General features: G+C 33.1%; 1 protein-coding gene across 6 annotated transcripts in view; it reads left to right on the forward strand.

The window, feature by feature from the left end:
• Positions 1 to 25,006, forward strand: part of AP3B1 (adaptor related protein complex 3 beta 1 subunit) — a 193,205-nt gene that overhangs the window by 34,423 nt on the left and 133,776 nt on the right. For 4 of the 6 annotated variants that reach the window (XM_006081292.3, XM_023750479.1, XM_023750474.1 and 1 more), the window contains exons 4-8: positions 1,572 to 1,667; positions 2,267 to 2,427; positions 5,290 to 5,356; positions 13,229 to 13,411; positions 23,737 to 23,892. In XM_006081292.3, coding sequence (XP_006081354.1) covers positions 1,572 to 1,667; positions 2,267 to 2,427; positions 5,290 to 5,356; positions 13,229 to 13,411; positions 23,737 to 23,892 — 663 coding nt within the window. The remainder of the gene's footprint in view (positions 1 to 1,571; positions 1,668 to 2,266; positions 2,428 to 5,289; positions 5,357 to 13,228; positions 13,412 to 23,736; positions 23,893 to 25,006) is intronic. The other 2 variants (XM_023750477.1, XM_023750486.1) reach the window with 2 other exon arrangements.

Consider the following 25,006-nt stretch of genomic DNA (forward strand, 5'->3'; position numbering starts at 1 on the left):
GTTATTTTTAGGAGTGAGTTTGTTTTTGATTGGCTAATGCTTAGAAGCAAGGAGCTGTAACAGATTGGTTGACTTGCAAAAGTTTGTTCATTTAGCGAGTTTTATTAATAATAATGATGTAGAAAGTATGCTCATTAAGTTTTCACTTATGCTAATAAAATTTTAAAGAGCAGAAAAATAGGTCAGATTACAAATTAAGGTCTAAAAATTATCTTAGGATGCTGTGACGGGTTGAATTTAAGTTGTTGAACATTTCTGTAGGTAAATGTAAGATCTTGCCCTTCTTTTAAAAGAAAAAAACCTCACCAGGACAGTTTTCAAGTATGGCTTGATTTAGTCAGTAGAACATTTGGAAAAGGTGTGTTGTCATAATTAAGAATTAGTTGTATCACTGGAAGCACCTCATCTGGAACAAAGTCTTAACTAGTTTATTCTTAACCTTCATTTGTAGTTTAGAATGTCATACTGAAAGAAATATACACAAATTGGAGTGAGTTCAGAAGGGAGCAAAAGGATGGTAAAGGAACTCAAAAACTAGGCTGTGTCAAGGGAAATTGGAGTGGGAAGATAGGGAGGCCGTGCAGTTGTCCTTAAAGTAGTCCAGATTAGTTAGTATGATATAAAATGTGGCCCAGTGTAGCACTGATTTTCCTTTTCAGCATCAATTCCAGCTATTTTTAACGACTTTCATTCATTTCCCATGCTCTCTGAACATTCCATAAACTTTTAGGTATGTACTATACTGATATATAAGGAAATTAATCAGGCAGTGGTATCTGAAGATATTTGAAAAGGAGATACAGGCTATGAGCAGTGCCAGGAGGTGGCAATTGATGGATTTCAACTCAAATTCTAATTTTCATTTAATTTTTCTGTTTATCATAGTTTTGTTATAAATTAATTAAATTGCCTTTAAAAACATTTTTCTGAACACACTTCCATCCTTTGGCATTTTTGTCACATGTTATTTTTACTGAGCTGAAGATATTATGTAATATATATTGGAATGTGAATATTACCATAGAAATAGATTTGGAGCTTCAGCACTTTATGACAGATGAAGAAACATAATGTACCATACCATATAATTAGTGGGCAGAACCCAAGATCTTTTGTATCCCTCATTTTGAAACTATTTTTGTAGTTCAGTTAATATTTGAATATCCTTATAAGTTTTGCTCAGGGATGTTTTTTCCCCTTGAGAGGAAGAACACCTTGATAGGATGTTATTATTATAGGTTGGATTATTAAAATTCCTATTTCACAAGCTTTTTCTGTTACCATTCATTATCCTACAATATATATCGGGTGGGGCAAAAGTAGGTTTACAGTTGTGAGTACACGAAACTGTAATTCTTGTATTACTATTTATTAATTATTGTATTATTTTCTGTATGAAAACTATAAACCTACTTTTAACCCACCCAATATTCATCTTTATTTTATAATCTAAGCCATGACCAGGCTCAGTTATTTACTTCAAGAAAATTAAGAATGGATTTTGGTATAGAAAATACTGAATTTTTAATTTTCACTCTGGCTAGGATTAAATGATTTTTTTTTTTTAACAGATCAAGAAGTTAGTATATGTTTACCTGGTTCGATATGCTGAAGAACAGCAGGATCTGGCACTCTTGTCCATAAGTACTTTTCAGCGAGCTCTGAAGGTAAATAATAGAGTGAGCAGGCAAATAGCTACAGGGTTTCTGCACAGTTGAAGATGTGTCATTTAAAGAAGTGGAGCAATAATTCACTAAATGGCGCAGTAGTGTTTTGAAAGAGTTAAAAGGCCTCTCACAGTGCCTATTCAATACCCTTAGAAAATAATTTATATAACCAATTGGACCTTGCCCTGTATGTTTCAGTTTGTGTTTAGTATAATCATTATCATGCATCAGAGACCTCTTCATCATTATACTAACTAGTTGAAAGTGTACAAAGAGGGAACATGACTTTTTAAAGTTAAAATTTATGACCTGTACCATTTTATTATTATGAAGCTCAAAACCTAGTATGTTTAGTAATAAATGATCAACAAGAATTATAACCATTACTTTTCTTATTAAAACATTATTCAGATAAACATTTATTAAACCTTTTTTTTTTTTACCAATTTCCATATACTGATTATTTATTGTAAATTAAGTAGCTTTCCCCCTGCTATTTTTACATTGCACCCTATACGCATCTATTAACTGTGTCATAAAGATGTCTTTGAAATACTGTAAACTTGAAATTTTGATGAATATTTTTGCATAATTTTTAGGACCCAAATCAGCTAATTCGTGCAAGTGCTTTGAGAGTTCTATCAAGTATTAGAGTGCCAATTATTGTACCTATTATGATGCTCGCTATTAAGGAAGCTTCTGCTGACTTATCACCATATGTTAGGAAGAATGCAGCCCATGCAATACAAAAATTGTACAGGTAGGTGCCTTGTTAATGCCAAAGATTTCTAATATTATATGGAATGCTATATAATCTGTGGAGGCTTATTTTTTTTTAGCTCTTGTAACTAATCTGTTCTTATACTAAGTAGTGATTTGAAAGAGTTAAAAGAGTGACTATGTTTTTCCCACCACAAAAATTCTTTAGACATCTTGTTTAGGTTATAGAAACCCTACACAGGTTTTTACTTGTGAGCCTATTAAGGCCTGTAACATAGATTTATAGATTTTATAACTTAAAAATAATCAGAATTTGAATTCTCATTTATATGATCTACCTCTCATGTACACATACACATATATTATTAGAAAATCATTATTATTTTCAGTTTACTGTAGGGTAGGAATCATAAGTATGTTATCTTCTCAACTCACTTTGTTTCCCTTTCTTCGTCTTTGGTCCTGCAGTTTCCTTCCTTGTCTGATTCTTTCCCAGAGCTATTTTAGTAAATAATTTTTTAATATAGCTCCATACCATATTTCTATGATACTTATTAAAATACCATACATTTCTTGATCTCTGTGGTAAACATATTGCTTAAGTAAAAATAATACTATCTGCAATAATTTGGTATTATTTTCTGTTACCATTAATTCCACAAGCTTTTGTCAATATTATTTTGGTTCCTGGTGTTGTGAAATATGTATAAAATGTATGAAAAAAGTAGAAGATGTATTATCATATACTTGAGGAAAAAAATCAAACATATGCCAAATAATTAAAGGCAGTCTATGATTGAATATGGTATTAACATGATATATATATATATATATATATATATATATATATATATATATATATATATATATATATATTTACATACAAAGGTACACTAACAATACCTGTAATAGGATAGGGCTCAGAGATTATCATATGGGGTTTCATAATGAAATGGCATTAGTTGGGAAAGACTTCCTGGAGAAGGGAAACTGGTGCTGAAATTTGAAAGAATTAAAAGGTTTGAATGTTCAGATAATTATAATAGTAATAAACATATAAAAATAAATATTAAAAAAATAAAAACTCATTTTTTTAGGTTAATTGTCAGAGTTATATCATGCTTCTCACTCATTATCTTTTCTTGTTTATAAACTTGCAGAATAAGATTGAAACTCACTGTGATGGTTTAAAAGTTTATCACTGGGCTCCATTTTCTCTCTCCCCTTCAACTCTTACTCTTCTTCCCTTGAATTTACAGTCTAGTAGCTCACTACTGCCTGTTAGTCCTCTACATAAAATGTTTTTATCTCATTACCATCTCTTTTTCCTCCTTCAGTCTCTATCTGGAAAATTTCCTCCTTACTCCAGCTCTAAAGTCAATTGTTTAAGCTTCTTCTGAGATATCACTTCCTTAAGAAACCCTCCACAACCCTCCTGTCTCCATTGGTGCCTTTCTTCTTTATCCACATAATCCCTTACACATATCTCTGTTATATGGTGTGTTTATGTTTGGCACTGTCTTTACTAACCTCTGCTTATTTTTTTCTCTTTTTAAAAAAAATATATTTTTGTTGATTTCAGAGAGGAAGGGAGAGGGAGAGAGAGATAGAAACATCAATGATCAGAGAGAATAATTGATCAGCCGCCTCCTGCACACCCCACACTGGAGATGGAGCCTGCAACCGGGGCATGTGCCCTAACTGGCAATTGAACCTTCACCTCCTGGTTCATAGGTCGATGTTCAACCACTGAGCTACCCTGGCCGGGCTAACTTCTGCTTATTTATCTTTGTATATCTATTTTTAGCTTCTTGGTGAAAGAACAACAATAGAATTCCATGCTAGGAAGAAATTATATTGTCAACATTTTAGTGATTAGAGCTGCTATTAAGATGCATTTCTTAATTCTGTACATATGTAAACTTTTGCTTATATTTTTTGGTTTTAGATGGCAGGTTTTATAGTATATGTTTCCATCAGTGAACTAGAATGCTACAAAATTCTTATTTGGAAATTCTGTATATTTGTCTTGACAATTATGTATCAATAATAGAAAATGATTGCTATCCTGTTATTTTCCCCCTTAGTTACAAAAAGAATTTGTGGTTTATCTATTGGTAATTACTTTCTTAATGTTTTCTAATTTTTTAAATGAAGTTAACTTGTTGTTTTTTTAAATATATTTCTTCATTGATTTCAGAGAGGAAGGGAGAGGGGAGAGAGAGAAACATCAATGATGAGAGAGAATCCTTGATCGGCTACCTCCTGCATGCACCCTACTGGGGATCGAGCCCGCAACCCAGGCATGTGCCCTTGGCAGGAATCGAACCTGGGACCCTTCAGTCCGCAGGCTGATGCTCTATCCACTGAGCCAAACCGTCTAGGGTGAACTTGTTCTTTAAATACTTTCTTAATGGTATTGGTATCTGAGTTTAATTAATATGAGCAACTTTAGAAAGAAAGAATAGGTCACATTTGGAAGAAAAAGCATCCCATTTTACATTAAATTCATTTTCTATTTCTTCTTATCTTTACATAATTCTTGCTTTCCTCTCCCTCTTTAAATGTTTCTCAATATTTTTGAAATGGGTAGCTTCATATAAACACTTGGAGTGCGGGTGAATTTCCCGCCAAAATATAAGATGGCTCTGTCTTTTGGTTTTGTTCCATCCACCAAAAGGGTGGATTACAAACAAATATTTGGTAATACGCAGTTACAATCGGCCCGAGTTTACACGTTTCCCGCACTCCACCGCAAATCTATATGAACCGAGTTAAAGACGGCTCCCGCGGAGTACGCGCAATTCACGCGAGCCGACTTAACTCGTTTCCCGCACTCCAAGTGTAAAGTTAGAATTAAAGGAAAAATTTTAATGTATGTTCTTTTCTCTTTATGTTTTAGCCTTGATCCAGAGCAGAAGGAAATGTTAATTGAAGTTATTGAAAAACTTTTGAAGGATAAAAGCACAGTAAGTAATATATTCTTATATTCGAGTACAATTATATTTTACTTACACAGTATCATTTTACTGTTGTATATTTGATGTAATTATTCTTATTGATTTTTGAATGGTATAAAAGTAGAACATTACAATCTTTGAAGAATAAAAGTATTCATATAAAGGGAAGGATTGCATTTAAAATTATTTTTTTTAACAATACGGTGGTGAAGGCCTGGGGTGGGCTAGAAGGGGTCAATGGAGGGAAAAGGAGACATATGTAATACTTTTAACAATAAAGATTAAAAAAAACATAATTTTCATTTGTTACATGTTTCTTCATCAGAATCTGAAGAAGAGCAAGTTGATAAAAAATGTTTTCTTTAATCTGTGGCTAAATTGTTGACTGCTTTTAGTGCCAAAGTTTTTATTTTAAGCAATGATTTATTAGAGTTTTTAAAGGCTGAATCACCTGGGAACAAATAATTATTTTAAAATAAAGTTTTAAAAAGTATTAGAGATACTGAAAAATTAGAAAAGTGTGTTTCAGTATTAGAATTTTTAAAAAAATACTGAACATTTTCATATGTACAAGACTTTTATTGACTGGTAAGAATGATCTTACTGGCTAATATGAGTCATCTTTTATGAATGTACATAATCCTGCCTTCTTTCTTCTTCACTCCCATTCTCTGTGTGTAGTGATAATGAGATCTAGGAATAGTGATGAACCATGGATTCTGTGAGCAGACCTCTGGAGGAGCTGATATAATGGTTTTTTTGATGGAGGCCTCTGTACCCACCTATATGGCTCTACTATTGAGGAAAAGTCTGCCAGCTCATTTTAGGATAATAGCAGCAGCTATCCAAATACAGTAGCCACTAGCCCCTTATAGCTATTGTTGATTGGTGTAGTGTATGATTTATCATGGAGAATATTCAATTTGCACTTGAGAAGAATGTGTATTCTGTTGTTGGGTGGAATGTTTTATGTTCAAGTGTTTTATGTCTGTTAGGCCTAATTAATTTATAGTATTGTTCAAGTCTTCTGTTTCTTTGTTTGATTTTCTGCCTGGTAGTTTTACCCATTATTGAAATTGGAGTATTGAAGTCTACTGGTATTATTGTAGAACTATCTATTTCTTTTTTTAATTCTGTCAGTATCTACTTCATATATTTAGGAGCTCTGATGTTTGGTGCATCTATGTTTATAATTGTTTTTTCTTCCTTTTGTCATTATAAAATGTCCTTTTATCTCTAGTAATACTTTTTGTTTTAAAGTCTATCTTGTCCTTTATAAGTACAGCCACTCCAGCTTTTTTATGGTAGCTGTTTACATGATATATCTTTTTCCTTGCTTTTACTGTCAACCTGTTGGTATTTTTTAATTTAATGTGTATCTCCTGTAGACAGCATATAGTTGGATTTTGTTTTTTAATCCAGTTTTGAATATGTGCCTTTTGCTTAGATTACTTAATCCATTCACATTTAATGTTATTATTGATAGAGTTGAATTTAAAGCTATTTTACTTGTTTTTGGTTCTTCATTCCTTCTTTACTGCTTTGTTTTTATATTAAGTGAATATGTTCTGTTGAACATTTTAATTCCTTTAATGAGGTTTTAATATATATTTTTAAAAATATTGTATTATACATGAGATTATACTTGGAGATTTTATTCCTAGGCCATCCAGCAAATTTCTTTTAACCTGTGATGTAGCAGGAATCTTCAATGTATTTCTTTTATAATATTTGGTATAATGTAAGAGATAAACATGTATAGTTTTGCTTAATAAATAAATATATTTCAAAGATAACAGAAAATCCTCAGGGTCAACATGTTACTTAATGCAGACATATTATAGGCATTTCCTTAAGATTGACACAAGGCAAGGATACCCACCTTCTCCACTACTAATAAAAATTGTACTAAAGGTATAAGCCAATATAATTATACAAGAAAAATTAGTCATAGGAATTAGAAAAAAGGAAGTACAACAACTTCTCTTTGCTGATGATATTCATTTTCTAGAATAAACCATGAAGAATGAAGAACAAAACTAAATCAAACAAAAAAAGAGTTCATAGAAAAGCAGGTTATAGAATTACCATACAGAAAATCAATAGCTTTCTTATATGCCAATATAGCAAGTTCAATTATATAGTGATAAAGCAATTTCAATTTATAATAGCATAAAAGTAAGACCAAGATAAAATGCAACTCTACACCACTGCTTAACTCAGTTGTCTCCGTCTTACTACTCCCCACAGAGGTACATTAGCAATTCTGAAACAACACTTTCCCTTAATTCTGGAACAGAGCTAATAACTAAATATATTGTGGATAGTGTGAGCCACATTTCTTAATGTCGGGCACTTTGCAATTTAATCATCATGTCTGATTTTTTTTCTGTTTCTTACCTGTTTTCAATCAACTCCGGCTTTATTTCTGATGTCTCTTGTTCATTTCTGTTCTCTGTTTTTGAATTTCTGTTTCATGTAATTTTTCCATTCTCCAAATGCTGCTGTGAGGGTGCTTATTCATTTGGAGTGTTGTGTTAGTTTTCTTTTGCTTCATCATTGATTATTTTGTGGGTAATTTTCATCAGTTGAATTGTTTTGATTTTCTGTTTTTAGTACTTACACATTACTTGCATCTTTTTTTTTAATAGGGTTGGTGATGTGAGTTTGAGGAACTTTGCAAAATTTCTAGTATAAGAGCACTCTCTGTCAGAATAGCGGAATAGCAGAATAGCAAAGTATGTTTTTTAAAAAAAATTAGGTGGCTTTTTTTGTTTTGTTTTTGCTTTTTTATAGGAAGGGCATCCATGGAAAGGGATATATGTCCTAAGATTATTTTGATTATTATTATTTTTTACTTCTAGGAGCCTGAATTTTTTCCTTTTTTTTTTCTGTCACCTTTCAGTTCCTAAGGTGCTCCTTTTCCTCGAGTCTGTAAAGCATCCTTCCTCATAATCTGCTTTGATCTACCAGGAATCATTTGCAGTATTTTCACACTTAGGTTTCTCTCTCTGCTGTTGCTATTATACCTACCACCAACTCCTGTCTGCTTTGTTCTGGGCAATTTTATCAGACTGACATAGGTCTCTGTGAAGTTTTGTGACATAAGCATGAAAGATAACTCTCTGGGATTGACTTTTCTACTTACATGAAATTTGAAGTTTGGAGATTCTCTGAGTTTTTATTATACTTAGGACATAGGTTTACATCTTTAGTTTTTCTGGGTTTGGAATGGAAAATTCAGATCTACCCAGGTTTTAGTAGTATTTAAATTAGTTTTGAGAATGTCTTCTTATTTTTTTCCTTTGTATGATTATAATCTCTTATAGATAGAATGAAAATATTCTGAGATCTATACAGATATTTATGGATCTTATCTTTGTTACTACTTTTGCTTGTTGCATGTAATACTTCATTGAAGGAAGACAGCTATATTTCTTCTTTCCCCCAAATTAATAATGTCAGCATTGACATTTAAAATCAATAAGAATTCTGCCCTGGCTGGTTTTGTTCAGTGGTTAGACATCAGCCCACAAACCATAGGGTTGTGGGTCTGATTCCCAGCCCAGGGCATGTTACGTGGGTTGCAGGTCCTTCAACCCCAGTAGGGATGCATGGAGCAGGCAACTAATTGATGCATCGATGCTGCTTTTTTTTCCCTCTCTCTTTCCCCCTCTTCTCTCCCTTCCACTCTCTCTGGAAATCAGTGGAAAAAATATTCTTGGGTGAGGATTTAAAAAAAATCAGTAAGAATTCTAAACCATGTTTGCTTAAAAATTTCCCAATTAAATAAAACAGGTCCAACTTATTTCCACATTGTGAAAAAGAATGTCTTCGTTATCAGCAGAGCTTCTTGGGATCATTATTATGATGACATTGCTGTTGCTGCTGATAAGTATAAACTTGAAAGGTTTTAATATATTTAAAAAGTTTTCTTCATTTAACCTCTGTTGATTTTTAAAAAAATATATATTTTTATTGATTTCAGAGAGGAAGGGAGAGGGAGAGAGAGAAACATCTGTGATGAAAGAGAATCATTGATCAGCTGCCTCCTTCACGCCCCCCACTGGGGGGTTGAGCCTGCAACCTAGGCATGTGCCTTGACTGGGAATTGAACCGTAACCTCCTGGTTCAGAGGTCAACACTCAACCACTGAGCCACGTCAGCCGGGCTGTTGCTTATTTTAGCCTAAGAAGATTTTCTTACAATTGAGATAAGTCTCAAAGAGAACTAGTTCTATAATTCTCACTTTAAGGAAAGGTGGAATATATACATATTAAAATATAATAGATTGGCTTTTCCCTTTTACTAGAGAAAGACCAATATTTGTCATATGACTAATTCTTTCCTAAAAATAAATCACTTTGGGTTTAGGAATATAGTTATGGTAATATAACTGGAAGAACATGTTAGTGTTACTTACCTAACTGTTGTTTGAATAATCTGTAAATTTTTAAAAACTATACTAGAAACCTCATAACTACAGTCAATGAAATTAAAAGGGAATATTTTATCTATATTCCCCAATCAATCGTTACAAATTTTCTTTATATAATTTCTTTATTTTATATTCCTACATTTACCATTTTCATCCTATTTTCTCTATTTAAAATATCCTGAACACTTCTTTACTATAAACCTTTCCTGATTTTCAGTTATAAATTCATTTTTTAAATTTGTAACACTTTTTTCATGCAGAAATCCATATTTGTTGAGCAAGTTAAGCATAGCAGCGGACAGTGTCTCTTATTTAGTACACCTCAAAAGCAGGCTGGTACTTATTTGTTTTTCCTTTTAGGTTAATTTTAAAGGAATTCTTTTGATGGCATTTAACTTTCTAATAGAAAAGAGAGTTACTTAGGAAAATAAATTTGAACCATGGCTACTGAAAAACTGAGTTGTTTATTTTTATCATGAGAAAGTTTCCACTACTTAATTTAGCTACAAAATGATGTTTAATGAGTATATTGTTAGTTCATAACTAAGCTGTGAGGATAAGACACCATTTTCTAAGTTATTGATTTAATGTTGGTAAAAGCCTCACTGTTGTGGGCAAAAAAAACCCCCACACCTCTGAGTTTGTGCAGATGTTTTGTTGTGATAGATCTATTATCCAGCTATTAGAAGATAAATGACGGATCTTTCCCATTTTCCATGCCTCAAGAAAATTGAAATAAGAAGGGGAATATCATTTGGGCTGTATGATTAGGGCAGGTTGGATGGCCATTAATTTAAGAGAAGAAAATCTTGGCAGCATTGGCCAGCTTATACCATATTATCAATCAAACCTTGATGCACTTCTTGTGATGACCCAGCACTCTCAGGTTTTTGCAACGTTAATTAGAATTCATGACAAAATAGATGCAAGGAAACGTTTTGTACCCTTCATAATTTTATAGAAAATTTATTGTTATTAGTGGAACCATTTGCTTAGTGTGATTTTTTTCATTACCAGCTTGTCAACTAGCATAGATAATCTGGAGAAAATATGAACTCCATAGATGGGGTGTCACTTTTGTTGATGGTTCATGTAGTTTACCTTGGAGCACAGCTAATGGCTGAAGTTCATAGCAACAGCACAGAAAAACGTGGCAACCAAGGGAAGATAAATGAACCATGTTTATTGCTTTAATATAAAAAATACATAAATGGAAAACTGCATTTGAATTTGATGAGCTCATTGCTAGTTTTGTTGGAGTGATTTATTTTTCTCCTTATATAAACAGCTACTATTGACACAGTGGGATAGAAATTAACTGTCTTTTTTTGGGAAACTAATATTTTTGGTTTTAAAATCTGAGTAGATCATTTTATTTTAATTCTGGGAGTTTTATAGAGTATTGAACATTTAACAGACCCTAATTATCAATTCTTCTGGCAGTGTTTTAACCTAGGGTAAGTTTGTTAAAACTATACAATGAAATATCTAAGATAGCCAGTTTTATTTTGCAAAGGTATTTTTTTTACATCCTTCCTAATTATTTATCTGTTTCCTTAAACTTTATTTGTACTTAAGTAATTATTTTCTTTCATTTTTCATCTTCTTTGTTAGTACTTAAGAATTATTTTGTGTCTATAGCTCTTGGTTTAATAGATTTAATACCATGTGGTAGCTGATTTTTCTTTTAGTTATTTGGTATCTACCAAACAATTTGAAAAAAAAAACAACAACATCTAGGCTTAGGCAAAATAAATTGATTTTACACAGTTCTTAAATTTAAAGTTGGTTGAATTATTATTTCAATTCCATGGATTATTTTATTCTAAGTGGTATTATTTATTTTTGTACTTGAACACCTTTTACCAATTGATACATATATGCTTATGTATGAAACATATATAATAGATATATTTCACAATTGCTAAGTCATTCTATAGTTTGATGCTATAAACTTATTTGCTTTAAGAGATTTTAAAATATTAATTCTGTCCTTTTGAAATATGATTATCACAGAATATAATTTTTAAAGAGCAATTTATGAAAAAGACATCAAAATGTAAAGTTGAAAACACTAACTTAACTTCCTTTCCATATCAATAGCAAATAGAAAATTATATGTGTAATACAGTTTTATATAGTTCACACAAATAGTCAATTCTTTGCTTTTTCAATTGAGGTGCATACATGCTGAGACCAGCAGGCGCCAGTACATGGGCAGGGCTGGAGTCAATAAATGCAGCTTCACGTTTATACTGATTGGTAATTCATAAAATCCCCACAGGACTGGAAACTTGTTTAGCATAATAGCAAGTCTATATTCTGAGCTGTTTTCTTTCAATTGTATTGTTGGTTGCATATTAATAAACTAAATGTCAGCCAAGTAGAGGGACAAACATTAAAAATATGAATATCATTGTATCTAATATTTTTCAAAAAGTACCGTTTCAGTATATTACTTCAGTAAGTTATATTTCTACTTAATTGTGTATTGTAAGTCATTGGGGAAATTTTAGACACTAAAATGAAGATCCCTAGTGTTCAGAAAGAATATGATATTAATTTATTTTTTCAAGTTGTTTTATATTGTTGGCTAACTATATATATATATATATATATATATATATATATATATATATCTGGTACATGTATAGAAGTATTTGTGTATCATATATTTTGCTCAGCTTGTATTTTTATACCAAAGAAGTCTTCATTTCACCACTTTGCAAAAGCATAAGAATTCCAAAAACAGCATTTATGGTTCATTAATTGGTCTTAGAGAAAGCTGCCTTTTGTTGGTAATACATTATTTCAATTTAAGCACATAAGTGATAAAACTGTACTAAAATTTTAGCCTGCATTTTCTTTGTAAGTAAACTATATTGGTAAAACAGGTGGATTAAAATGTGTAAGATATGAAAGTGCTTTTGTTTCAAAAACATTTATGAGTTTCTCATTCACATTTTAAGATACATTCATTGTGAAATTATTGTCATTCTCATTGTAAACTGATATGTGGTCATGGTTATTGTCTTGATTCTTTTTCTGAATATTGTCATGTACTAAATAATGAATCTTTAGATTATAATTTAGGTTAGCTTTAAAAATGAAAAAATGTGCATGATGATTATATTTAATCCATATGTGAACAATTTGTAGAAGTTTAACCTCATGAAATAAAAAATTACCCCAATTTCTAATACTAATATTTCAGAAAATTATTAGTTTTGTAGACATGTTACAACTCTTAAAATTATTCTTTTAGGGAGTGACACTTTAAAATTTGTTATTTAAACATGTGTAATCATTTATTATTGAGTAACTGAATATTTTAAACATTGATTGTCATAATACTGATTGCGCCTCTGTAATGCCTGAGTAGAATCTTTGACGGTGGGAAATCTTTTTTTTTTTTAATGAGTTACTATTTTTTTCTATTCCAGCTGGTAGCTGGCAGTGTTGTGATGGCTTTTGAAGAAGTATGCCCAGATAGAATAGATTTGATTCACAAGAATTACCGCAAGCTATGTAATTTACTAGTTGATGTAGAAGAATGGGGACAGGTTGTCATAATCCACATGCTGACTCGATATGCTCGTACTCAGTTTGTCAGTCCTTGGAAAGAGGTAAGTGTTGGGTAATCTTCCACTTACAAAATATACTAAGAAAGTGGATGCACTTTAAAAATGTGTATGAAAATTAAGAGTAGTAAGTTATAGAAATCTGTGTATTTAAGGAGATCTTGTTTTTCTCATGTTCTTTTAGAAAGCAGGAAACCGATATAAATGCAGGGATAATTGGTCATTGTTTTGTCATTAGATGATATATATTTAATGGCATAGTGTATAAAACTTTAGCTTATCCTGCTTAAAAATTGAAGTATATTTTGAATTATCCATATATAAAAGTCATGTCACATAGGGCTCTTAAATTGATGCAGTTTTACTAACCATCTGTGCATTTATTTTATAAAGTTAATTTTATCATTTAGCAAAGTAAACTTTTGATGGCATTTGTGCTGGATTAAGCAACATGTCCATGCTGTAAATGTCTTGGCCCTTTAATGTAAATGGTGACTTTGACAAGAGATTTTTGTTGCTAATAGCTAGTTGTTTAATTTCAGCCAGCACTTTTCCAGATTGCTATTCAGATTTTTTTCCCTGTTTTATAGGTAATTTTCTTACCTAGCCACTGTCACTATTTAATAAAACTTTTTATTGTACTTTCCTGTCAGCATCAAATTACTTTTAGTAGCTTTATGCAAATGATCCTTTGCTTTGTCACTATGTAAAAACTGGAGTTAAAATATATACATTCTTTACCATATCTCCTAAAAATATGTCTTTGTAGTTTGTCTATTTATGTTTCTTGAATTTAATTTCATTTTAGATAAAATTTATGTTTGAAGCTATTTGCCAAACAAAGAAGTTAACTTTTATACTACATATATATTTATTCTTTTGACAGATAATTTAAGAAATTGGTACTATATGCATTCTTTATTTTTACATGTTAATGCTGTGAACCTTAGTTACTAGTATTATTACAAACATGAGATGAAACTCTGGTCATTATCCTGGTACACTGGAATTGGGCTAAATAATTTCTTATCTTTGCCACTTATTTGCAATTTGACCTAGGCTTTATTCTAAATTATGTGGTTAATGGACTAATTCAGTAGTTTTCAGGTGTGCTCCTCTGCCCTAGGATGCTGTGGTACTGCCACTGGACCAACCAAGGGGGTGTTGCTCTAGAGTCTCTAGACTGTTCCAAACCGAGCAGGCTTCGCCTTTGCCTGCCTTTCAAATGCAGCTTTGCATATAATTTCCTTTAGAAAGATTCCTGGGCTAAAAGAAAAGAAAAACCCCCAGTAAAATAGAAGAGTAAGGGTTTAGCTAACTACAGTGGGGCCTTGACTTACGAGTGTCCCGACTAACGAGTTTTTTGAGATACCAGCTGTCTCTTGGCCGATTTTTTGCATTGAGTTGACAGAGTAATTTGAGTTAACGAGCTCCTTAACGAGCTCGGTCTCGGAATGAATTAAACTCGTAAGTCAAGGCCCCACTATATAATTGTATATATTCTTAAAAACATAGAAGCAATTCAAGAACATTGTGAAATAAGTGGCATCCTTTTCATAACATCTTGGTAGACCCTTTAGAGCCAATTACTGGCAACCATTTAACTTCATTTGTTCTAGTGGTTATAAATTTTACTTTAGATAACACATTTCACTTTATTAATTTAAAATGATACCAGTTCACCCACAAATAATCAAGATAACAGGCTTGTATCTCTTTGGATACACATATGTTTTGTTTATTACCAGTGGAAAAGATTTGAAAGGTCATCCTTTATGGTATCATTAAAAGTAAGGGGTTGTTGCCCAGCCATTGTGATTCAGTAGTTGAGTGTCAATCTATGAACCAGGAGGTCAAGGTTCGATTCCCGGTCAGGGCACATACCCTCGGTTGCTGGCTCAATCCCCAGTGTGGAGCATGCAAGGAGGCAGTGGATTGATGATTCTCTCTCATCATTGATGTTTTTATCTCTCCCTCTCCCTTCCTCTCTGAAATCAATACATGTATGTATTGATTGTCAAAGATGTTAGATTTTTAGTACAAATACATCGTACAAAAATAAAGTTCAAATGGATTATCATCATTTCCAGTGGTTCTCAACCTTCCTAATGCCACGACCCTTTAATACAGTTCCTCATGTGGTGACGCCCAACCATAAAATTATTTTTGTTGCTACTTCATAACTGTAATTTTGCTACTGTTATTAATCGTAATGTAAATATCTGATATGCTATATGTGTTTTCCGATGGTCGTGACCCACAGGTTGAGAAACACTGATTTAGACCATGTTTATGCTCACTCTTTCACTTAACCCATCTCAGACTTTCTGTGCCTAGTTACAGTTCTGTTTTATAGAGAAACTTTTGAGTGAGCAGGCCAACCACTTTTAGACTTGAAGACTTTTTGGCCTAGACTTTAAGTTGCATCCAACTTTTAAGGACTCCATATGGTGATTTTAACTTTAAAAGTTGGCAAACTGAATTATAAAGCAATGATTGATCATACCTGGAAGGAACTAAGAAGTATTTGGGATTTATATCTGCTCTCATTTTTCACTTCTCATGTAAAAAGCATACCATGAAGTAAAGAACTGCTTAAGAATATCCCTTTGTTTACTTTAATAAGTTTCTATGTGTTTGCTTATTATGTTCCAGTCAAAGCTAATATTGAAGTCCCCAATCCATAATACTCAGATCGCAATTAGCTAACAACCATAATTAAATTTGCTTTTCACAAATAGAGGTAATATTTCTCATTGAATTCTTTAAAACAGTGTTTAAAAGAATTGTGTTTATGGGCTTGAAAGGTAGCACAATTCTTTTTTGAGGAATTAAAAATTAGTGGAAATACTTTTTGAGATGAGCTGATGTACATGCATTTGTCAGTAAGTTCTCAAATGAACACATCATATACAAATAGGCTTCTTCAGAGGCAAAAGAGATTTTTAATTTAGTTTATTTGCATCATTATAGATCAGTATTTAGGCTGTTTATATGTAAATGTATGAATTGAGGAACAATTAAGTGTTGACAAAGTAGATTTCAGTCATATCAATTGCAGTGCATTTTCTATAATTTTTCTAACTGACATCTTTGATGATAAATAGTGGATGCCAAGTCAAAGCCGATTATACAGAGCACTAGGAATTCATGGGACTGTCAGGGAGAAGACCGATTGACTTTAAATTTACATATTAATGAGAAGATTTGTTAAGAGGGTGCTTGACTATAGAAAATAACAGCGTATTTATAGGGCACGACATTTTATAAATAAAGCTGATGCAGGAAAATGGAAATTAAACCTTTTAGGTTAATAAATTCAAGAGACTGCTAAAATGCATATTTGCATTTTTATTTTCTTAAATTTACCTTACTCTTTGCAGTCCTAGTGGGTTGTTTTTTTATTCTAGGTCAAGTTTGTATAATTTTCAAGGACATAAAATTACTTTAATATTTTCTTTGTGTCATTCAGGCTATTATGGGAGAATACTTGAAGCATAAGTATAAATCTCTAAGACTAAAGTTGTTTTTGTAGAAGTAATGGACTTTAAAAAGTGCTATAAAACATCAAGTAAATTTTAAAAGTGATTAAAAAAACAAGCTTTTAGTGGCATTAATTATAAACTGAAATAAAACTCCGGCATTGGGTCTGACAGGAATGTTTCTAATTTTATTAATCTATCTCATTAAAGTTGAACTTTCTCAAGGAGATGACAGTTTTGCGAGAAATATCAAAATACTTTATTAATTTGGAACTTAAAACTGTATAACTTCACAGTTCTTTTTGCATATGAACCCAAAATATATTTCTGGTGGCAGTATGTGTGCCTTTTGAAATTTGGAGTGATTCATCTACATTTATTTCTCTCAATGTATTAGTGCTTCAATGATAAAACCCTTTGTAGGTGTAAGAAAGTTCCATGTTTAGAATTTTGTTTAAAGTATTTTTAAAATAAGTTTCTTAAGTTTTTTAGGGATAGTTATAAAATATGAACTCATCAGAACACAAAATTCATATATTGTACATAGTTCTTGATTAGCAGTTTTTTGAAAATACAAAGGCACTTTGGGAAAGAGTTCAAAACTTCACATTTAAGTCCTGTTTTAAAGGATCTAAGTGTTAGAGATGACTTTTTTTGTTGAATTTTATTTTATGGGTTAATTTTTTTTTTTTTTTGTAAATTTTGCTTTGTTTCTTGCTAGTGGACTGTTTTTTAATCTTACTATTCTGTGGAACTTTTAAAAACCAAAATAGTGAAGAGTTGTGGTAGAATCATGTTTTACAATGTGAATAAAAAGTTTTTGAGCACTCTTTCAGGCAACTATTGATGAAGGGTTCAGTGTACAGTTTAATGTGAAACTATGGACCATGTGCTGATGATATTGAAATGAAGCCTCCATTAGTTATGAAGCATTCATTTTAAAGATTCCTTATTATTTATGTTCTTATTTTAAATAATTACCTTTTTTATTCATATACTTTTTAATTTTATTTATTTATTTATTTTTTCTGAGTATTTTTTTATTGCTTAAAATATTACAAAGAGTAGTACATTTGTCTCCTTTTTTTCCCCCTTGGCCTTCTCCCAGCCTCCCCTACCCCCCAGTGTTTTGTGTCCATTGGTTATGCTTATATGCATGCATACAAGTCTTTGGTTGATACTTTTAATGAGACTATTGCCATTGTGTACATTTTTTTAAATTAAATTTTTGTTGTTGAAAGTATTATATGTCTCATTCCCCTCCACCCCCATTAACTGTGCCCCTTACTCCCCCTCCCCCCCAGGCCTTCAACCTATTGTCTGTGTCCATGGGTTATGCATATATGCATGCAAGTCCTTTGGTTGATCTCTTCCCACCCACCCACCTCCACCTTCCCTCTGAGATTCCACAATCTGTTCCATGCTTCTATGCCTCAGGATCTATTTATTTTTTATTGGATTTTTTTTTAACTTATGTTGTTGGCTCCTAAAATCAAAGAGTTAATACAATCAAGCTATTCCATTAGTGCGGGCTGAAACTGTAAGTTCATGAGGTATAACTCATAAAGTTAAAACTCTGATTGAATGAGAACCACTGTAAAATGCCTTCTGCTTAACAAAAAGCAATTATTTTCCATCTTTAGATAGAGATTAGTTAGTTTTCATATAATTGGGACCCTTTTTTCTGATGCCTTGGAACCTTTAGGCCTAAATTCAACATGAGTATATTTTATTTCAGAGAAATTTGGAAAAATGCCTTTTGTAGCTCATCCAGATTTCTCAGTTACAAAAAATTGAAAACTCCTGCATTCAGAAAACGTGTTTTTTTATATTCTGGAGCTGAACATATAGTCATAAGAAATGAGGAGTGTTGTGGGCAATTGAACACTGAATTTTCATAGTGGCTCAACACAAAGTTACTGGGCACAGGTGTTTCTGTAATTGTGATGTATTGAGGGAGATTCAGTGTTCAATGGTCCTCAAACCCACACTTCTACCTGTGTGGTATAGTGGTCACTGGGCTATGGTATAAAACATGTAAAGTGAAGAGCATAGCAGTTACCTCACAGAAGGAAAAAGAGTCTCCAAGCCAGTATTCATATCCTTGGGTGGTTTTTTTTTATGTAGACCCAATTTGGGGGGAAAGAGATTTTTCCTTTCATTTTTCTTTGCAAAAAATACTACATTTAAATTTTTATTACATATGACATTTTTCTACTGAATGTATTTCTCTCATAAGGTATGCTATTCATATTGAATAGCTATTTTAACTAAGTGATTGTGATCATGCTCATCACCTACCTACTGTGGTCTTGTCAGGGACATCTAACCCAGTGTCAGATGTTCTACCAATATATTGCTGTGGTATATATGAACTGAATGTTTGTGTCTCCTGAAACCTATTCATTGAAGCCCTAACCTACTGAATGGGAGAAGATATTTACAAATATACATGTGATAAAAGGGCTATCCAAAATATATAAAGAACTCATACAACGTAATATTAAAAAAACCAGCAACCAACAACAAGCAAACTAAAGTATGACATTTTAGATAATTTCTTTTTTTTTTTAATCCTTATGCAAGGATATGTTTTCATTGATTTTTTTAAGAGTGAGGAAAGGAGAGAGAGAGAGAGAGGGAGAGAGAGAGAAAGAGAGAAACATCACTGTGAGAGAGAAACATCGATTGGTCGCCTCCGTAAGCACCCCAACCGGGGACTGAATCCACAACCTAGGAATGTGCCCTGACTGGGAATTTTGTTATACAGGACAATGCTCCAACCAACTGAGTCACCAGGCCAGGGCTTAGATAATTTCTTTTATTGTTATAATAATAAATATGTACAAATAGATTTTATGTGATTTACTAATTTTTCCCTTAGTTTTATTTATTAAAACTTTTTATTTTAGATAACTGTAGATTTATATATAGTTATAAGAAACTAGAGGCCCGGTGTACAAATTCGTGCACCAGTGGGGTCTGCAGGATCTGGCCAAAACTGGCTCTCCAACATCCCCTGATGGGTCCTGGATTGCGAGAGAGCACAGGCCAGGCTGAGGGACCCCACTGGTGCACAGGGCTGGGGAGGGATGCGGGAGGTTGGCCAGCCAGGGAGGGATGCGGGAAGTTGGCCAGCCAGGGGAGGAGCTGCAGGAGGACTCCACGGTGTGCTGGCCTGTCTCTCTCAGTCCTGATCGGCCGGACCTCAGCAGCAAGCTAACCTACCGGTCAGAGCGTCTGTCCCCTGGTGCTCAGTGCATGTCATAGCGACTGGTTGACTGGTTGACTGTCTGTCCCCTAGTGGTCAGTGCACATCATAGTGAGCGGTTGCGCGGCCTTAGCATATCATTAGCATATTACTCTTTGGTTGAACGGATGACTGGACTACCAGACACTTAGCATATTAGGCTTTTATTATATAGGATAATACAGAGATATCTGTATAACATTACTCATTTTCCTCCAATGGGAGCATCTTGGAAAACTATAATTACAACCAGAATATTGATACAGTCAAGATTCAGAACATTGCCATCACAAGAATTCTTTATGGTGCCATTTTATAACTAAACCCACTTTCTTCCCTGTGCTTAACCCTGCAACCCTTAATCCCTAGCAACCACTAATTGTTTCTCAATCTCTATAATGTTGCCATTTCAGAAACATTATATCAATGGAATTATATGTAACTTTTTAGGATTAATTTTTTTCTTTCAGCATACTTCTCTGGAGGTTAATCAGAGTTGTGTGTATCAGTAATACGTTTTTTTATTTATGAGTGGTATTCCATGGCATAGATGTTTAACCAATTGTTTAACCATTCATCCATTGAAGGACATCTGGGTTGTTTCCATTTTGGCTAATAAGAATAAAGCTGCTATGAATATTTTGTGTGCAGGTTTTTGTATGAGAATAAATTTCCATTTCCAAGTGATAAATGCCCAAGAGTGCAATTACTGGGATATACAGTAATTATAGGTTTAGTTCTGTAAGAAATTGCCAACCTGCCAGAGTGACTGTAACCTTTTGCATTCTTACCCGCCATGTATGAGTGATCACTTTCTTCTACGTCCTCACCATCATTTGGTCTTGTCACTATTTTTAAAATTTAAATGGAGCCATTCTGATAGGTGTGTGGTGATATCTTGCTCTGGTTTTCATTTGCATTTCCCTAATAGCTAATGAAGTTGATTATTTTTTCATGTTTTCTGGTGGGATTTTTTTTTTTTTGCCATTTGTATATCTCTTTGGTGAATAGTTTGTTGATATCTGTACGTATTCGTTTTCTAGAGCTGCCATAACAAAATACCACAGTCTAGGTGGCTTAATCAACAGAAATCTATTTCTTATCATTTTAGAGGCTGCAAGTCCAGTATCAAGGTGTTTGTGGATTTGATTTCTCCTGAGGTCTCTCTCCTTGGCTTATAGATGTCTTCTCTCTGTTTCCTCACACTGTCCTGTCCTGTGGAATCTCAGAAGTCCTGTCCTGTGGAATCTCAGAAGTCTGACAGCCCTCCTTTATTTTGTCCTGTCTCTCCCCTTTAGTCCAATTGGCAGTGTCTCTGCAAGTAAAATTCCATCTCTATTAAATCCATGAGTCGTACCCATGATCTCTTTTATCAAATGATTTTCTAGACATACCCTTGGCATTCTTTTCTGAAGACTTTTTCTTGACTTTTGCCAAAAAGATAGGCTGAGAAATTTCTAAATCTTCAAGTTCTGGCTAACTTTTGCTTAAATTTTTTCAATTTATCTTTCTCATTTTACAGTAAGTAACAAGGTGAAAGCAGGCTGACCCTTCAACCCTTTGCTTAGAAATCTCCTCAGCTAAATATTCAAATCCATCACGTTTAAGTTATACTTTTCACAAAACACTAGAACATAGTTCAGCCAAATTCTTTGCCACCTTATAACATGGATTGCCTTTCCTCCAGTTTCTAGTAATATTTTTCTCATTTCCATCTGAGACCTCATGAGAATCAACTTTAACATCCATATTCCTACCAACAGTCTCTTCAAGGCAATCTTGGTTTTTTTAAACATGCAAATCAAAATTGTTCTAGCTTCTACCCATTACCCAGTTTTAAAACCACTTCATCATTTTTAGGTATTTATTACAGCAGCACCCCACTTCTCAGATGTTGGGATTTACTGGTTATCATTTTTCATCCAGTTTGAGATCCTTTGGGCTCTTGGAATGAAGAGCGATTTTTGATTGTACATGGAAATTGTGGGTATTATGAAATTCTTGATCTTATTCAAACTGAGGTAAATACCTTGTTATTATTGCCAGTTCATGGTAAAGTTTAGGTTCTTCTCTTAGCCTCCATTGTTTGTCACAGAGGTTGTGGTTATTATTGTTACTGTGAGTGAATGTGTGATTTCTGGCTCCCCACTAATACTTCCCTGATAGCTCTTTGGGAGGAATAGAAGTGCATCATTTCTGTATACATGTATCCTCCACTAACACCACAGAGTGGTGTGTCCTTGTTACTACTGGGTGCTGCAGGTTCTGAGTGTCCAGTAAGTATCCCTTTTGCATTAGCTTTGTGAGGAGGGATAAGGTCACCTCCTTATTTATAGGTGAGCTTGAATGTCCAAGCTCCCCACTTGGTCTCCACTGAACCATTGGGCTGCCTCACTTAACTCCTGGTGAGAATTAAAGTCTCAGTGCTGTCTTGTCCTTTTCTGATACCACCACAGTGGGATGATTGGGGTATCTCATTACAGTCTGGTGAGGGTAGAAGTCTACTCTCTCCCTTTCATCCTTCGTGGATGAGGATAGGTATGGGACCATGGTATTTTCTCTAGTGTTGACTGCAATAGAGCAGTTATTTTATTAAAAAGTTGTTTTCTTGCTAGACCGTCCCTTTCTTGGTCCTTTGGCAACATAGGGCAGACTTTTGGAAGTGTTTTGTTTTATTTTGTTTTTTCAAATCTGTGCTTATTGGTGTTTCTGGGTTACCTGCTTCTCTAGCACTCAGTCTTAAATATGAGATAAAAATGAAAGCCTAAGGAACTCCCTATAGTTATTCTTTGGGTCCTGAGGTCTCTACTCACTCTTCTGCTCTCTGCCTTTCCTTTTTCTAATGCTTGTTTTATATATAATATCTTGGGTTTCCGGTTGTACTTTGTGAGAAAAATAGGGAACAGTATATCTACTTCATTCTCTCAGAAGTAGAAAGTAAGTTTCAGAAACTTGATAACAGAAATTACATCTAAATAGTAGTTGATCCAGGTAGATATTATTTTTGTGTTTTTTTGTTTATTTTTAAGACTAAATGCCTATAGACTGATTTTACTGTCTAAGATAATAAAGACTTCAAATAAAAAGGACAAAAACAGAATCAACTATTACGGATATACCTAAAGCTCAAACTGAGTCTTTCTTGACAACATAGGGACCTACTTAATCACTAGTTGTAAACCTGTCAAGCTTTATTATGATTTCCTTTATGTGTTGCAGTTCAAAAAATTATCCTCTTTTTTTCTGACCCATTGATCAATTACAGAGTGGCTGGTAATTTATAGAAACAGTTTTCAGGTTTTAGGTAGTCTCATATTATAGGCTTTGTTAGAATCTAATTGTCAGATTTTTCCCTTTGGGTAGCTATGGATATTTATATGGGATTTAATATTTTTAGAGTTTTCCTGTATAATATAAAAGAAGTATCATCAATAGCACTAAGGGACAGTTACTGTGTTATAAAATATGAGAAAAATCAAGACCTTTATATAAGTAGCAAGTATTTTGAAATCACCTCAACAGTTTTGTTGTACAGCAAAATATTATCATTATTGTATAAGTTTTAAAATTTTTCTTTTTGCAATGTTTGGGCTGTTCAGAGTCTGAACTAAACATGGGATTGGATTTCTTTCCTGTAGGATGATGGTCTAGAGGACAACGAAAAGAATTTCTATGAGTCTGATGAGGAACAGAAAGAAAAGGCTGACAAGAGAAAGAAGCCTTATACTATGGATCCAGACCATAGGCTTTTAATTCGGACTACAAAACCATTGCTTCAGAGCAGAAATGCAGCGGTATGTTAACATAATTTTAAGAAATAATTCTCACAGATTTCTTTTTATGGCTAAAAGTATGTAAGTTCAGTAAACAAGTCTTTATATTTGAGTGTGCTAATGGAGCATTTGCTTATTTCTTTATATAAAAAAAGTTTTGATGATATTACTTGGTTTGATAGTTGTATGCCTATTGGACTTGATTTACTTTTTTGTGGTTTTGTTAATTGGTTTTTCCTAAGATATGAGCTCAAGATGTTTCTGAGCTGATTGGAAGACTATGTATGTTTCTCTATTGCTAGTTTGTAGTTGTGGGTACATAATGTGATATCAGTCTATATTTGTATTTACTTGATAAAAGTACCTAACATAATGCCTTATACATAGTAAATTTTAACTGATAGAACTAACTATTAAAAATAATCTGTATCTATATCCTAATTTTTTATTTATTTTAACCTTTTTATTTTAAATAATTCTTTATTTTTAGAATATACATGCACAATAGAAAATTAGAAAATGCAGACTAGCAGAACTAAAAACAAAGAAACATCACATTCCCATCACTAAGAACTCACTGTCACAATATCTTAATGTATTTTCTTCCAGATCTTTTTTCTGCATAAATATACATATATTATCATATATGTATGTCTATACATATATATATTTTAAATCAAGATAGAAATCATACTGTATGTAGTATTTTTAACCTGTTTATTTTCTAGTCCTCTCCACCTTTCTATTTCAATAAAGTTTCATCTCATTTAATACCAACTTATCTGAAATTATCTACACTAATAAAAGAGAAACATGGTAATTAGCGTACGACCGCTACCCTTTTCATTGGCTAATCAGGGAGTATATACAAATTAACTGTCAGCCAAGATGGCGGCCGGCAGCCATGCACTGAAGCGAGCATGGGGCTTGCTTGCTGCGGACTCCAACGTTCCCCGCCTCACTTGCCGGCCTCTCAGCTGCAAGTCTAAGCAACTATGTACTATATTGCAAATAAGAAGCTAAATAAAACCCCAGAAATCAGCCGGACTGAAAGCCAGGCGGACCGAAACATTGGTATCCATGTTTTCAGCAGCGAGCCTCAGAGCTAAAGCTGCCCAGGATAAAAAAAAAAAGA

Source organism: Myotis lucifugus, unplaced genomic scaffold (assembly GCF_000147115.1).
Source record: "Myotis lucifugus unplaced genomic scaffold, Myoluc2.0 scaffold_0, whole genome shotgun sequence".
NCBI classification, from domain to species: domain Eukaryota; kingdom Metazoa; phylum Chordata; class Mammalia; order Chiroptera; family Vespertilionidae; genus Myotis; species Myotis lucifugus.